The sequence below is a fragment of the Equus caballus genome, chromosome 18 (assembly GCF_041296265.1).
Source record: "Equus caballus isolate H_3958 breed thoroughbred chromosome 18, TB-T2T, whole genome shotgun sequence".
In the NCBI taxonomy this organism is placed as follows: domain Eukaryota; kingdom Metazoa; phylum Chordata; class Mammalia; order Perissodactyla; family Equidae; genus Equus; species Equus caballus.
The window spans coordinates 13714457-13731447 of NC_091701.1; the positions used below are offsets into that span (position 1 = coordinate 13714457).

At 46.5% G+C, this 16991-nt stretch overlaps 1 protein-coding gene across 11 annotated transcripts in view; it reads left to right on the top strand.

Moving 5' to 3' along the window:
• LOC111772081 (coiled-coil domain-containing protein 93-like) overlaps nt 1–16991 on the top strand; it is a 123631-nt gene that overhangs the window by 69837 nt on the left and 36803 nt on the right. For 7 of the 11 annotated variants that reach the window (XR_011428173.1, XR_011428174.1, XM_070240725.1 and 4 more), the window contains 4 exons: nt 6894–6930; nt 9553–9645; nt 9932–9982; nt 10855–10941. Coding sequence is in view for 9 of the 11 variants with exons in the window: in XM_070240725.1 (XP_070096826.1) it covers nt 6894–6930; nt 9553–9645; nt 9932–9982; nt 10855–10941 (268 nt within the window). In the remaining 2 variants the exon portion in view is untranslated. The remainder of the gene's footprint in view (nt 1–6893; nt 6931–9552; nt 9646–9931; nt 9983–10854; nt 10942–16991) is intronic. The other 4 variants (XM_070240731.1, XM_070240732.1, XM_070240730.1 and 1 more) reach the window with 1 other exon arrangement.

The following is a 16991-nucleotide window of genomic DNA, read 5'->3' on the forward strand; positions in this document are numbered from 1 at the left end:
GAGGTGACACAGGCAGGTGTGGTTGGAAATGGTGAGCAGCTTCGCAGAGCAGAGCGCAGAGCAGGGCTCCCGAGAGGGCAGAGAATGGCTATTGTGGCGTCAGGACGGCCATAAGGGGGCGAGGTGGGCACCCATGGCAGCCCCTCTCCACTTTCCCCAGGAGCCCTGCATCTCAGCCTCGGCTTGGGCTGGCTGCCCCTCCTTCTGTCTATTAGGTGGGTGCCTGTTCATTCGTTCACTCACTCATTCGCTCCTCATGGACTTGGTTCCTGCCTGGTGCCAGGCCCTGGCTAGATGATGGCTGGTCCTTGGAGACCCAGCTCAGAACTGGTCTCCTCCATGAAGCCGTTCTTGATCCCCACCCCCTCCTGCAGCCCCTCGGGCCTCACCTGGGCTCTCAGTGCTGTGATCACACTCTGATGAGCTCTCCAGCCTGTGAGCCCTCGGGGGGCTCTGGGCCAGATGCAGAAATGGGTTCAGACATGGGATGATGGCTAAAACCCTGAATACACGAGAGGATTACCCACGGGCCTCATGGGGGTCAAGTTCACCTCCTCTCTCCCTCCTGGACCAGGGCTCCTCATTCCCAGGAACTGAGCGACCTTCTCACCCTGTGCTCATTTTGACCCTTATCAATTGATTTTCTTTCAATGTTAATTCTTTTTAAACTCTGAAGACAGGTCATGAGGGTATTCCTCAGTAATGAGAAACTTAATTATCACTTCAAGGGAGGGAATGCAGCTGTGGTGCCTGAACCAAGACAGAACAATGTGGAAAGCACAGGATGCTGAGGAGGAGCCAGCTCAGGGGCTGGGCCTCGGGGCAGCAGAAAGAGGGGAGACAGAGACTTAGATGGAGACAGAGCTGCCAGGGTGGGGTTCAAGCCGGGAGGAGTGGGAGTCCAGGGGCCATGAGGGTGGCGGCTTCCGGAGTCCCCCTCTGTCACGTACAAGCCGTGTTTCTCATCCTGCAGTACCTCCAGGCCTTAGCACGAGCTGGTCCTCCAGCAGGAGCGCCTTTGCTCTGCTCTCCAGACAACAGTGCCCCCACGCTGGGAGACTCTGCCCTCTGGGCATCTGTTCCTCAGCCTTCCTGTCCAGTAGCCCCACCCCCGCCATGACACACGCAGCCCGCTCTGTGCTTAGGTCACCTGGTTGTCATCGCCTGAGGCTGGCCTGTCTGCTTGTGTGAGAGACCGGCAGACCTGGCTTCTAAGCCTTTCAAGTCTGCGTGACCTTGGACCAGTCCCTTGTCCCTTTGGAGGCTCAGTTGGAGGCTCAGTTTCTCACTATAATTGGGTCTGGCAGTGGCCTCCTCACTGTGGCGCTGTGCTCTCTGAGCTGCTGGAGATGGAGCATTGGATGGGTGCCTCTTGCTGGTGCCCTTGGTGCTGACCCCAGGGTCATGGCCCCAGCATGCCCAGGGTTTGTGGAACACCCGGCTGTAGTGATGCATGAGGGAGTGGGAGACAGGCAGGAGGTCAGGGTGCAACTTTGGAGTCAGAAGACACAGCATTCCTTGGGGACACTTCCCTGAGCCCCTGGTCCCGGGCCTCGCCCACCCACACCCCTTCTCAGCTGCCTTCGGGGCACTCAGTGAATCCCTGCTCTGAGGCTGCATTCCCCGTGCATCTAACCCAGGCCGGACACTGCTGTGGTCACATCCCAGGTGAAGAAGTGAAGCTCCAGGGGGCTAACGGGAGGATGACAAATTCAGATGCCTCCAGGGGTCAGGCTGGCACAGGCTGCGGAGGACCTGGGCAGGGGGAAGCTTAGGGAGTAGCAAGCTGGGAGCACAAGCGCTGTCCAGAGAGCGGCTGCAGCTCAGCTCCAGAAGAGCATTGCCTTGAGGGACTGTCACAGGTGGCCAGATCTCATTTCATACGTAAAATAAGCTAGACAGCTGGAATTTTGTTGGTAATCTTCCAGTTTTTAAATGTTAGCGTTAACTTTTAAAATCTAGATTTGCCGCTAGACCCTGTGTTGGTTTAAGATGGTTGGCTGTGTGTGGGCTCAGGAACCGCTGGCAGACTGGATGCTCTTGTGACTATATTCCCCCTCCTAGCTCCCTCACCTAGTGCCTCCTTGTGCATGTTCAGGGGACAGCTTCGTCCCCCAAGGCAGAGTATGTTGGCCTGTTGGCTCCTGGGTGGCTGGCTCCCATATGGGGGCACTGGGCTCTTGGGGGAGTCACCCTTTCCTGCAGCGGCCCCGTGGCAGGTGGTGCTGTCCAAGCCCATTCACACATACCTGGCGCGTCCATCCACCCTCTGTTAGACTCGCTCTGCTCTATCCTGCCTCTCCCTTTATGTTGTGGCATCCCTTACTTGCTCATCCCCACCTAGGAATCCAGATCCCCCATATGTTGTCAGGACTTCTGTTTTCCTCTTCATCTCACCTCTTGATCAGAGGGAAAGTATTTTGACTCCTAGAGGAAGAAAGTGTGAAACTAGAGTTTCCTCTTTGGGCTGAAGATCACTCATCAGCCTAGGCCCACAGTGCCTCTGGCTTTGAGGTCAGCATTCCAGCTTATTCCTCCTTTTAGACTTTTAGTTGCTCAAATAAGGCTGAGCCTTAAGCCTGGTCAACCATGCTGAAGGCCTTAAGGACTGTGTGTCCATTAAAAACATGTTTGGCTATAGTTGTTTAAATGTTAGCTGTTGGAAATACAGGGACTCATAGTTTGATTTTAGACTTAAACAAAATGGTAACTTTGTAATATTTCAGTTCTATTGTAGATCAAATCAACTTTTAGGAGCCAACTTAAACACCTCACCATGCTCTACTAACTGCCACTGTGGGGAAATGCGTTTTATGTGCAGTGTGTTTGACTTGCAAGTGGAATTTTGAAGCACAGCCACTAGAATGCTGGAATTAGCCTCTTCTACACTATTTGAGGCTCAATTTCGAGTTGCCTTGAATTCATTCTGTACTTAGTAAATGAAATTTGACGTGTCTCTCCCAGGCTATTTGTGTCCCCTCTCACGGTAAGGCCGATCACATGCTCATAGAAGGTAGTTAATAAATGCTTGCTGGATGAACAAAGACTAGGGCCCACAGTCCTTAGTATTTAGGGGTTTTTTAATGTCCCTGTTTTGTTCTGGGTTGCAGATAGTTTGATATGTGTCTTAATTTGTCCTGTGGCTATTGTTCTTGATGTTTGGTTTGTTTTCTAGAATTGTGAGTTCCTACATGGTAGCCACTAGCCACATGTGGCTATTGAGCACTTGAAATGTGACTAGTGTGACTCAGGAACAGAATTTTAATTTTAATTAAGACATTTAAATTTAAAAATTCATGATTGATTTAGCTATTGGACAATGTTTGAGTATGTTTGGAGTGTCTTGAGAGGTGAATCTACTGATTTTAAGTTCTGTGTGTGGCTCCCCTATTTCTTGTGGACTGTGCTATTCTGGATGTTCCCCCTTGATGTCAAAGACCCAATACTAAGTCTAGGGCATGAGGAAGGGAACTGAGGAGTAAGAGGGCTGGGACGCCATTCATGCTGACGGTGTAGGACGTGAGCCCGCTTGGGGAGTCGGAGCTCACGATAGGGAAGGCAGGAACATATTGAAGTATATGGCACTGAAATTCAGCCTGGCATTTGGGAAGAAAGGGCAGGGCTGACAGGGCAAGAGGAAAGGTTGTAGGATAGAGCAGCATAGAAAGGATAAAAGAGAAGTAAATGCTTTTGTAGTAGAAATTAGTGGAAGCATTCCCCTGCTCTTTGAGAGGGATGACAGGCCATAAAGGGCTATCTTACTCTCTTGATGAAGCTCGGACAACATGGAAGAGTCTCCCGGAGACACTGGAACACCTTCTGTTCAGAGACACTGAACGCAATGAGGCAGGCATTAATAGGCAACTGAGGACAGCTGTTCTTTGTTATGGAAGCATTTCCTCTATGCCGCATGGAGGAGGAGCCCTTTAGGAGAATGAGCTGGACTTTTCATTCATTCAGCAAACGTTTATTGAGTACCTGCTGTGTGCCAAGCACCGTACCAGGCGGTATCGAAACAAAAGTGAATGAAGTTGTACGTGAATATTCATAGCAGCAGTATTCACAGTCTCCAAAAAGAGGAAACAAACCAACTTTCTATCAGCTGAGCAATGGATGAACAAAATATGGTTTGTCCATACAGTAGGGTATTATTTAGTTATAAAAGAGAATTAAGTGCTGACTCATGCTACAACATGGATGAACCTTGAAAACATGCTAAATGAAAGAAGCCAGGCACAGGAGGCAACATGTTGTATGATTCCATTATGTGAAATGTCCAAAATGGCCAAATGCATAGAGACAGAGAGTGGATTAGTGGTTGCCGAGGGATGCCGAGAGGGGGCAATGGGACGGACTGCTAGTAGGGATGGAGTTTCTTTTTGGGGAGATGGAACTATTCTGGAATTCGGTAGTGGTGGGATTTGCACAAAATAGTGAATACACTAAAAACCACTGAAGTATACACTTTAAAATGGTGAATTTTATGTTATATGAATTTTACCTTAATTTAAAAATGTGAAAAAAAAGCGAATGAAGCAAATTCTCTCCCCTCCAGGAGCTCATCAGACAGATTACACATAACACATAGTTACTGGGCACTGTGGGAGTACACTGCTGGTCTATACATGGAAGCACACGCCTCAGGGGGCCTAGCCTAGTTTGGGGTGGTCAGAAAGTCTTCCCAGAGTCTCTGTCTTTAAGGAGGAGTAGATGGGACTTGGGAATTGAGTCACTCAGATTTAGTTGTTTGCTGCTTTATTTGGAAAATCCATAAAATTCCTGGACCTTAGATAAGGGCTATCTGCCTGAACGTGAGTCTTCTGCCCTAAGGGTCTCTGGAACCTGAGGACCTGGAAAACAAAGGAATACACCAGGTGCAAGGACACTTCTGGACTTCTGGGAGCGGGAAACTGGTGAGGACCGCTCTTGGTCAGGGTTCTTGGTTGAGAAGACACAATCCTCCTGCTGGATTACAGGGATCCATGGGGAGGCTTAAGAGATGGAATCTGGGCTGAGCCAGTGTCATTTCCCAAGCGTCACATTAGAACTGAGCCTCCAAAGATGCTTCTCCTGCCTCCTTGATCAGGAAGCCAACTAGCGGCCTATGGAATTGGGAAGCTGGTGCTACAGCTGCTGACAAGGGAACCACACTGCTTCTACCAAAATCAGGAAGCCACTGTGACAGTTGCGACCCCAGAACCAGGTTTCTGCTACCGTGATCTGTACCAGCACAATTAATCTGATATGCCCTCCCTCTCTCCTCATCAAACTGTTGCACGTTCAAAACTCCAGCAAATGCATCTGAGTGGTGGAACCTAAATGGCGTGGAGAAACCTAGGTGCAAGAGACTATGGAAAATAGTTTTTTGTTTTCAGCCTCTGCGGTAGAGGAAGACGCAGTAGATACTGATTCAGCCAGTTCACAGAGGCTGCCATGAGGTCCTTTCCAGAATTTATCTCAATACTCATGATTTAACCTCAGTCTGCTGCACTTTGGGCCTGTAGATTAATGACTAATGGATGGGCACATTGTGCCCAGCGGTGACTTTTTGGTCTCTCCAGCTTTAGGACAACCTATTGCAAGGTCAGGTAATACTCTTGGCTTCTTGATTTCTGCATTTCCTTTCACTTATGTTTTGTTTATTCGTTCAGCATGCGTTGGAAATAAAGAATGTAAAAGTAGCATCGATGTCCTCCAGGAGCAGATGCAGACAGGCAGTTGGACATGATTGCCATCTGGGAAGTGGGGGCACCTGTACAGACACAGGGGTGGATTGCCCACGGCAGGGTGTCTGTGCATGGGGGATGCTTTGGAAAGGAGGTAGCTTTAGAGCTGAGATGTGAGGAGTGGTTAGGAAAGTGGAAAGAGGGAAGAGAACGGCACAGCGTGGGCAGAGCTCTCTGTTCAGGCAGTAGATGGAGAGGAGCGTGTGGATGGAGATGAGCGGCTGGGAGTGAGGCTGTGGTTAGAGCCATAGAGGAGGAGCCCTATGGAGAGTGCTGAGGAGGCCCTTTTTCTCCTGAGGGAAGAGGCCTGCCATCAATAAATGCAGATCTGACCGATGGGAAGTTGGGTGAGGAATGGTGAGGAAAAGTGGGAGTGGGGTGAGGCTGGAGGCCCGAGACCAGGCAAGAGGCCAGCACACTAACCGTGCAAGTGAGGGATGGTGTGAGTGTGGGCAGAGCAGAAGCCTTTGGTTGGTTTTCTTCAACGGTTGCATGTAACCTTATTTCCTTATAAACTACTTAAAGGTAAGTGAGGTTGGGTGCTTTGCATTGTGCGTTTTGGTTTGAGTTGAATGGTTTTTTCATTGTTATATTTGTTTTTGAAAAATAAAAAAGCGTAGATATTAAATAGAACCTAAAAATAAACTAATTCAAGCTAAAGTGCATTGGTGAGTTTCTTTGAATTTAAGGTTGCGTGATGTGAACACACCACATTATTGACATTGTGCTTGGGTTATGTTTGAGAATAAAAAATGGCCTGCACTTGAGGTGTGAAAGTAGCCATTAGAGAGCATGTTTAGCTTGAGCAAACACACCCATGTTTGTTTATACAGATATTTATAAGGCTTTCAGCTTAAACTGTGGATCCGAAATGCAGTTCCTGATTCAAGGAATAATGATTGCCCTGAAAAAGAAAGTTGCACTCTGCATTATCTGAGAGTTCCCATTTATGTTATTTATATGGCAAATATGATGACTGGCCTTTTATTCAAAAACAGTGAAATATGTCTGCAGTTTAGGCACTTAAAACATTTTCTCCAGTCTCTAAGTAGCCTAAGCCTAAATCCTCTTTGGTGCTTTTCTTATAAAAATGGAACCAAAATGCGTTTGACCAAATTTATGTGATTTTTGAATAGTAATCGAACTCCCCTTTTTTGTGGCCTGCAGGAGATATGGATTTAGCCGCCAGAGCCAAACAGAGAAGGTAAGAAAAGCCTGGATAATGGAAGAGAATATTTGAGAGACGGAAGTGCCCCTCTCCTTTGCCTCTGTCTGCAGTGACAGGCTGCCTAGCAGCGGTGGGATGGCCGGGTTGCTGCCGGCCAGGCTCTCGTCCTTGGCCAACGCGAGGCAGCAGGGATGTGCCAGCTGCCTGTGGCCACTGCATCCCCCTCCTGCATCACCAGCCTGCTGCCTCCAAAGGCCAGGGAGCTGAAGCAGCAGCCTCATCGTGGGGCTGGAAGTGAAGGGTGATTGAAAGTCATGGCCCGGGGTCAGACATTGGGTTCTAATAACTCCAGACGTGTGAGGATGAGGTCCACTCACAGGGCCCTGAACCCTCCTCATCTGATGAGACAGACCCTAGGCAGGTGTGGACAGGATGCTGGCAGTGAGAGAGAACACAACCATAAATTACAGGCCTGCCCTGTGCTAGGATGCCCTTAGCACAGGTGTGCAAATCAGGTAAGTCGAGGTTTTCTAATTTCACAAAGGAGTCTCCAAGATTTCTCCTAATATTTGTATTTATTAATGATCCTTAATTGTCGGCACCAGGGCAGGCATATAAATCTCGTAGTGCCAAACCTGGACTATGTTCTGGGCCCTTTGTTCAGGGCGCACATGTGTTTTTTTTTACTTCCTTCTCTGAACAGCTCTATAAGGAAGATGCTTATTCCTGTTTTTCAGATCAGAAAGCTGAGATTCAGGCTCCATGATTTGTCCAAGATCACACAGCTCCTCAAGTGCCATAACAAGAATCTGAACCTGGATCTGTGTGACATCAAAGCCTGTGCTCTTATCCACTGCCTTTTGAATAATGCAGTGTTAACTAAAGTGGTCACTGGCCTCTTAAGAAGTAGAGTCCTGCAGCTTCAGATCTATTAATAACCTCTTTTCTCATTCCCTACCCGACTCCCAGATTTTCTTGAATGAGATGCCACTCTTCCTGCTGTTCTCCTGCCACCCCTCCCTCTGTCCCGATCCCCTGTCCGTCAGTCCTCCTTCCAGGAAGCCTTCCCTGACCCCTAGCCTCCCTCTGCTTGCTGTAGTAATTGTTGTCTCAGAGTCATCGGAGGGCACCGACAGTGACTAGGAGCATGTGTTCTCAAGCCAGACTGGCTGGTTTCGGATCCTAGCTCCTCCCCTTTGTTGTGTGACTTTGGACAATATACTTAATCATTGTGCCTTAGTTCACAGCATCTCTAAAATGGGGGCAGTAATTGTACTACTTCACAGCATTGTTGTGAAGATTAAAATGTAAAGGACATAGAATGATCTAACACATGGTAAACATCTAGAAAGCATTGACTATTATCAGTAATCAGTCATGCACTGATTATATCATCTTCTTTTTTGGTTTTCTTGTTACTTATTTTTTTCAATATTTGTGTTTTCACTCAACTAAATAGTTGTTTCCTCCAAAGCAAGGTGTTTTCTCGATTTGCACATGTTGTGTGGCATCCGGTATATAATAAGAATTTGATGTGTACATTTAATTTTGATTTGTAATTTTAAGTCTGAAAAGAATGTCTATATGGGACTTTATTCTGTGATAAAGCAATTTCATTATGACTGGAAAAATACGAGATTCCTATGCAGTAGTATTCATGTTGGGCTTGTCTTGTCCTTCTTCTATCAGATGGCACATTTGAACTGAAAGTCTTGTTTCCCCATACCTATACCCAGCAGTTAGGAGGTCAGATTGCTCCCCTGGTCAGTCATAGGTTTGTTATAGAAAAGCATCCTAGAATTGGGATGGTCTGAGAAGAGCATCTGAGACGAGTCCTCTCCTTCAACCCTGGATGACCCTAATATCCAGAGAGGGTAAGCCTGAGGTCACCAGCTGGTGAATGACAAAGATGGAACTAAAACCAAGAACTCTAGACTTCCAGCCCATGTTTGAAGAACAGCAGTTAATCCAGGTGTCTTGAGTGTGTGGTACATTGAGAGCCTGAGGCTGGGTCACTAGCGTGAGCTTGATCAGCAAGTGAAAGAGTTTAGGTTTTTATCTTTCAGACCAGTGGTTTTCAAACTTTGTTGACCACTCTTGACAGTAAGAATTCTATTTTTCATCACGATTAAGTACACACACATATATACCAAAAGCAAAAGTCTCACAATGCAATACTTAATTCCTTTCTCCATGCAAAGCACCCTAACGTGTTCTGTTCTATTATTTTTATTTAATTTATTTAGATGCTAGTTATACCTGCTAAATTGCTCTCATGTCTCACTAATGGGTATCAACTGGCAGTTTGAACAAACACTGCTTTAGGCCATGAGCTTCCCCGAAGGTGTTCAAGTGGGTCAAGACCCAATCAAAGTGCAAGGGTAAGTCTGGCAAATGTGTGTGACTTGATATGAATTTAATCAGCAAGCAGTTCACAAATGGAGACAGGCATTGGCCAAGGCCTGAAGCTCAGCCTGCTCGGTCTGTAGCCAGCATGGAAGCTCAGGTCTCTGGATTTTCCATTCTTTCTCAGGGACTGGTTCAGCTTTCCAGATCTGTGTGTTTTCTTTCACAGACTCGTGCCTCTTTGCAATGTTATCCTTTCTCTGCTGAGTCTCCAACTCCAGTGCTCAGCTGTTTTCGCATCTTCCCTTCCAGGCTGAGGACAAGAAAATGGCACTTCCCACGGGGCTCTCAGCTACAGAAAAAGCTGACGCCCATGAGGAAGATGAGCTTCGAGCTGCTGAAGAGGTATGTGGCCCTTGCAGGCCCCTGAGGTTTCTGTTTAAATCATTTGGGAAGAAATTTCACTTTCATCCCCAGCTTTCCAAAATGTCAGTTGCCTCCACAGCCAGCTTCTGTTAGCTGGCCTTTCACAGCCTTTCTAGTTCTTTTTCTCACCTCTATGAACCTCACCCTGAAACAAGATCAAGTAAAACAACCCTTGGATTCCACCACAAAGAGCTGTTTAGACATACTGCCTAAGTCTTACCTGGTGAGATCTGCTCACCACTCCTTCTCCCCACTCCTCTTTTAGCAGCGCATCCAGTCACTGATGACCAAGATGACCGCCATGGCAAATGAAGAGGTGAGGTGGGAGTGTCGTGGGGGAGGGCGTGGTGTGGAGACGGGGCGTTGGAACCACCCTGCTGTGCTCTGTGGGGCCCTCCTCCCAGAGGGACCACTTTCTTCAGAGCCCTCTTTTTTCAGTACTCATTGCTTCCTGTTTCCTTTGGATCTTTCTTTTGGGCAGCTTTTTATAAATGCATAGTGTTGCTATCCATGGGAACCTCCAGGAGGGAGACTTGAAGGACCTTTGTGAGAGCAGGATGTCCCTGCTGGGGCAGCATCACAAGGGCCTCTGCAGGAGAGCTGCGGTTCAGCCCACGCCAAAGGAGACCCTGTCTTCTGTTTCCTTCCCACACTTTCTAGGGAGAAATAGAATACTGAATTTATAGTTGGTCTTCCCAGAGCTCAAGGCCTATCCAGAAGGTTTAACCAGGTGCTTTGAAAGGATCTTTCCTTTTTAGGGCAGGAAGGGCCTGTGGCAGTGAAGAGAGAGTTTAGGAGTTCTGAGATTCCTCTTCCTCTCCCACTTGTACTTCTTTTCCCCCTGAGTCCTAAGCCTCCAAGTTCCCTTAACCTCTGTTTAGTGACCCTCAGGAAGAGAGACCTTGGGATGAGGTAGGTGGAGTAAAGAGCCAATTTCCAGAGGAATCCAGGGTCTGAGGAGAATCTAGCACAGTGAATTGAGTGACCCAGGAGGTAGAGAGGTCCCTTAACATTTGTTCTCAGCCTTGTTTTCTCCCTTCCTTGTTGATGAATACAGAAACAAAAGCCAAATTATGTTTTCCCCTGGAAATGTTATCTATTTTGCCGTAATACTCAGAGTGTTCAGGTTTTCCAGTTCTGTGAAAGAGGAGGCATGGTCTTGAGCACACACCCTCCCTCTGATTGCAGACCCGTCTCACTGCAAGCTCCGTGGGCCAGATTGTGGGACTCTGCTCTGCCGAGATCAAGCAGATCGTGTCTGAGTACGCGGAGAAGGTACGTGGGGGCCCCCCTGGAGTCTTTGCCTCAGGTGACACCCCAAGGATGTGTTCTCCTGCTTCTCTGCAGCCTTCCCCAGCAGTGTTGGAGTCAGGTTGTAATTCTTCAGCCACGCTTGTCAAAAACGTACGCCGTGTGAAGCCATCAGCATTTGCCCATTAGTTAAATTAATTTTCTTCTGCAGTGCCTATTTTTCTATAAATATAAAACTTGTATAAATATAGGTTTATAAGTATTTGTTGTAAATATTTGCTTCTGTAAATAGAGAAACCTTTTCTCTTAAAGGAAAACCTGTCTCGGAGCAGCTAGGCATGGGACGAATTGCTGCCTGAGGGACAGCACGGGCACGCTTCCTTCTCTGCCCGCTTCCTGTAACTTGGGCTCAGTGGGTGATTGCACTGAGGAGTGAAGGTTTGCCACTTGGGAGATAAACCCCATAACTCACCAAGCCCAAGGCAAAATTTTTTGTTCTTCTTTATTAAAAGGGTAGAGAATGAACAAAAGCCTGAAAGTCATGCATCAGCGTTAGAGTTTTTCCATCCTGAGAATAGGCAGCCAGACCTTGAATATTTCAGGGAGACGGTGATTAATCATTTTGCACGTAACTGATTCTGGTCTGGCTGAGATGTAGTATTGGTAACATCAGATTTACAGGGCATTGTTTCACATCCTTCCTTCCCCAGCCATACTTAGTCTGCCCCCCTAAAACGTTGATGTCTTTTGAAGCATCCAGCTTCACTTTTCCTGTCTCAAAAGCCTTGATGACAAATTAGCTCTGCTCTGCCCCTCTGTGCAGTGTTCTTCTGGAGCGATTGCGTGGATGATGTAGTTGGGAAGGGATGTCACCTGTAAGCTGGGAGTTACAATCTGCTGTGAGCACAGCAGGTGGTCATCTCCCACCAAGTGATGGGCGTTCTGAGCAAGACAGTGAGTAAAATGGCACAGAATGTCTGGGGGTGGGGTTCTCATGTCCCCCACCCTGCGATTCAGTGCTTCTTAACATGGGTTTTCTAATCTAGCTTTCATAGAGTCCAGAGTGTCCTCTGTTACAATTTCCCCTCAGGAAAGGTGACAGTGGTCAACATGTCCTCTGAGATCTGACCAGAAAAGGACTTAGGTTATCCTAAAAGCACAAATAAAAAGACTTGAAGATCTTGTTGTGGAAAGTGTGTATTTCACTGCCCTGAGAAGAAAGTGTCTTGGTTTGGCGTCTACACAGGCACCTGGATGGCAAGAGTATGAGTCTGTACCTGCCCTTATGTTGCCACATAGCATTGCTGAATCTAGTTTTTAAAAAAAGACAACTGTATGAGTACTCGCTGTTATTTCTACAGGGACGCTCATTTTCATCTTTGTGCTTGGCCACTGCAAGCAGATAGGAGCTCAGGTTACTGTCAGAGGGAAAGCAAGCAGGCAGACCCTCCTCTGGGTGACCGTGCAGCTCTCTCTCCCAGCGCTCTCCTTGCCTTGGAGTCCTGAAGCTTACCTGTTTCCCAGTCAGCTCCACGTTTCTGTGTTTCCTCCCAGGTCTCTTATCCCCAGAGCTTTCCCATCCTCACCCTTGTCAAGTGATCTGCACCCAACTCTGATGGCTGCATTTGGGTATTCTGTATCCTGGACCATTCTCTACTTCCACTGCATTCTGCCAGAAAAGAGTGAAATTAGAGGTGGTTTTAGACAGGTCTCTTTCCAAGGACATATCTATACTTAAACTTCTCATGGAGAATTAGAGGTCAAAAGTCCATTGCTTGATTGTCTCTCACATTTGTGTTGGGTCAGTCATATAGCATTAAAGATGATGGTTTTAAAATTTAATTGCTTTTAATCCTATTCCCATATCGTGCTGTTTTCATATTAGCATATTATTTTCCAGTGTGTGTCCCCTGATATCCATAGTTATCCATAGTTGCAGTTGTCATAAATGTCTAAAAGAGGTAGAACAATGCACTTAAAACCCCAGCATTTGGGGGCCAGCCCCATAGCCAGTGGTTAAGTTTGGTGCACTCCACTCCAGTTTGATTCCTGGGCGTGGACCTATACCAGTCGTCAGCAGCCATGCTGTGGCAGCAACCCACGTACAAAATAGAGGAAAGTTGGCACAGATGTTAGCTCAGGGCGAATCTTCCTCAAGCAAAAACAAACAACAACAAAAAACCCTACAGCATTTGGAGTCATATCTTGGTTCATATCTGACTCCTCTACTTCCAGCTAGGTGGCCTTAGCTAATTTTTGTAACCTCTCTTTGCCCTAGTATCTTCATCTGTAAAATGGGAATAATATTACTTTCCTGGCAGGGTGTTGCGAAGATGTAGTTACATGTGACCAAAATGCCTAAAACAATGCCTGACACGTTATAATTATTCAGTTAGTGGTGGCCTTTATTTGCATTTTTATAGTCTACGTTTTTTTTTATCATATTGTAAACATTTTCCATGTTTCTGGGCTTCGCAGTTATTTTAGTACATAATCCATGTGTTAATAAAGTACAGTTTATTAAACATTTCTGTATTATTAGACTTTTAAGTTGTTTCTCACTGTTTGCCGTTGCAGATAACACTGTTGTAAAATCTGAGCAGATAGCTTCTGCTGAGTTTTCCTAGGAGTTAGATGGTTGGGTTCTGACTCCTGTGTGCCTTTACAAGTAAGTTGTAACAGTGTAAAATATTATCACTGGTGAGGGCCTTCTCAGCATGGCCTGAACTCTCCCAGCTGTGGTTATTCCTTTGTCTTACTGGCCACTTTGGTGGCTATAAAATGGTACCTCTTTGGACCACTGGGAGCATTGAACATGGTTCTGTGTTTTTGTTTGCTCCTTCTGTTTTCTTCTGAGTTGTCTGTGATAGCCTTTACTCATTTATCTTTTGGTATGTGATGTTTTTCTCGTAAATTTCAATAAAGTGTCTATTACCACAAAGGTAATAGGTTAAAACAACAGACATTCATTATCTCACAGTTTCTGTGGGTCAGCAGTTGGGCACAGCTCAGCAGAGTCCTTTGTTTCAGACTCTCAAAAGGTTGCACTGCAGCTGCTGCCTGGGACCGCAGTCTCATCTGAGCCTCAGATGGGGAGGGATCTGCTTCCAAGCACACATGGTTATTGGCAGCATTCAGTTGCCTGCCACCTGTTGGCTGAGGTCAGCAGCTCTTGGGGCCCAGTTCACGGGCCTCCCCAACATTACTACTTGTTTCATCACAAACAGCAAGGGAGAGCACCTCCTAACAAGACAGATGTTATAGTTTTATGTAACGTAATTGTGTACAGGCAATCACATACGTCCTGTCACCTTTGCTGTTTTCTCTTGGTCAGAAGCAAGTCCCAGTCCTGTCCACAGCCAAGGAGAGGGGATTACGCAGAGGCCTGAACACCAGGAGCTGGGGATCATGGGGCCATCTTAGAGTTGTCCACCACAGTGTGTTTGTTTCTCTCTTGAATCTTGCTACCGTAGATTGGACTGAAACTGGGCACTGGCAATTCACCTAAAATTCATGCCCCTACATTCAGGGTCTCAGTAATGAAACCCTTGGAAGTAGAGATGGGATTGAGGAATACCCAGGAGGGAAGTCACTGGCGATGCTGGAAAGAAACCCGAATTAGGCTGAGATTTTGCTTAGTAAAGAAAAGGAACAAGATCATTTTTGGAGGGTGAAAGTGTGAAGATGGTTTTGTGACCTAGCGTAGTAGAAGTGTTTGGGAAGTCAACAGGCGTTGGGATATAAAAGTGAAGTAAAAAACATGTACAGGCTTCTCTTTCATTTGTAAAGTTCACAAGTTCTTATAACAATATAACATGGTAAATAATCTTTGTGTTTCAAAGCAAGTCTCTGAGATGTGTAACTCAATTCCATATGATTCGTGTAAAGCAGCAGGGAACAAGAATGTAGAGAAGCTTCCAGATGTATAATTCACAAGTGTCAGTAAGCTCTGGGCCAAGGAGCACCAACTTTCTTTGTTTCCAAAGGGTAACGCCCTTCCCAGAATGTGCTCAGTGAGGCCCCACTGTGCTTTTTGGTGTTGATGTCTACTATGCTCCCTGCATGTTGGCATTCATTTTTACGGGGAAGAAGAATCTATGACTGCAATTTGCGGAGAACCAAAAAGTCTGACTAAATGTATACTTCTGCTCTACTATCCCCCACTCGTTTGAGCCAGAAGAAAGGGAATAAAGCTGAGCCAGAGAAAGTGCGGGGTCCCCAGAAGGGCAGGAAGGGACTTTCCCTAATGCCATATTCTAACCAACCATCCACTATTTCAACCCCTTTAATACTTTTCTGCAATGAAATCATTCCTTGGTCAGCATCTCCCTGAGACAGGATCTTAGAGCATTTTGTGGATCTAGAGGCACAGATCTTTCTTGGGGAATCATAAGAATCTATCCTGAGTGCCTTCTCTGTCCAGGTACTTTGTATACCATTATCTCATTTAATTCTCAGAACAGTGTCTGCCTCCTTGTTTATAATCCTCTGCCTTCCTCCGTCATCATACTTACTCATATGCAGTTGAAACCATCTGTTTATGTGTATGTGGACCACATCTCACTCTTCTCGGTAACCTCAGAGCCTTGCCCAATGACTGGCAGTGTTGGTGCTCAGTACAAAAGCTCGTGATGTGATATCCATTTTGCAGATGAAGACACTAAAGATCAGAGGAGTTAAGTAACTTGTTCATTACCGTGCAGCTAATAAACTCCAGATTTGCATACAGGACTATCTTGACATTGAAACCTGTCTCCTTGGCGAGATGGAGCATCCTTGGGGGGAAGTGGGGATGACTTCCTTTGCTATCCTTAGTGTCTGCCTTCCTGGCTTTGTAGTGACCATGTCTCTTTAGACTCTCCCACCATCCAGCTGCCAACCTTGGGCTAAGTGAAGAGAAGAGGCTCAGTCATATTGGGAAAACCACAGAAATAAGTAAAAGTGAAAAAGATAAGCCCAGGCACTCACACACAGTCACACCTAAGCTGCTGAAAGCTATGGAAGTTTCTATTTGGGATGTGCCAGTGGCTTTTCATGTCGCTGGAAAATACCACATTCAGATGTTCTCATCCAACTCATTAGGTATCATCCTAGCCAGAAGACTGTCAACATCTTGATCTTATTTCCATAGTGAGATGAATTCTGGGGTCATCAAGGGACTTATTTGTGGACGGAATTTTTTTTTCTCAATATGTTTTGGAAATTTTCCTGTCCAGCAATTGAAAAATTTTGGCACTATTGCTTCCGACCTTTGATTCTGAGGACCATTCTCCAGTTGTGAATCAGAAGCCTCTACTTTGTCTTGAAATTATCTTTCAAGAGCACCTGGGGAATCTCATTAGGTAATTAGATCTTGGTGTAGCCAGAAAGAAGTAATGGCCAGGGCGTGGTCAGAAAACACAAAGGACAGAAAGTCTCCCCTAGAGTGCAGACAGCTGCATTTGACTAGAGTGGATTTTGTCCCCCATCTACCATGGTAATTTTATTTCACTTTATAATGCAAGCAGCAGAGAAAACTACCTCTTAAGTCTGTCACTCACTAGCCTGGCCAGTGTGCGTTACAGGAGCCTTTTGGTTGCAAGCAATAGAAGCTCTGCCTAGAATGGAGGTATAAGCCAGTGGGAGTCTTCATCAGCTCTCAGAACTGGGAGGCCCGTGAATGCAGGGTCCTAGGGGCTAAAACAGCCTTGTCATATCTCGTTGCCCTTGCTTCATTTTGTCTCTCTCCGTTAGCACCTTGGAGGCCTCACCAAATATCGGTTCCGTCTTACAGCAGCCTCCCCACGTCCGTGTGTGAAATCCTGTGGAAAGGTTCTCCTGTGTTTGGCATGGTTCCGGTCACGTCTTCCTCTCTGGGCCAGTTGCTCTGGCCAGGAAGTGGGTTCTGTGGCTGGCAGCCCTTCTGGAATGAGAGTGGAAGAGAGTGATTCCCCAAAGGAAGGGATTGCTGTTATTAAACCAAACGATGCTGGGCACACAGGTCAGCCAGCACCTCTGTAAGGTCTTTCTTCAAAGTAGGCCCTCAGGAAATTTATATAACTAGCTTGGATGGAATTGACCCCAAATAATCAATT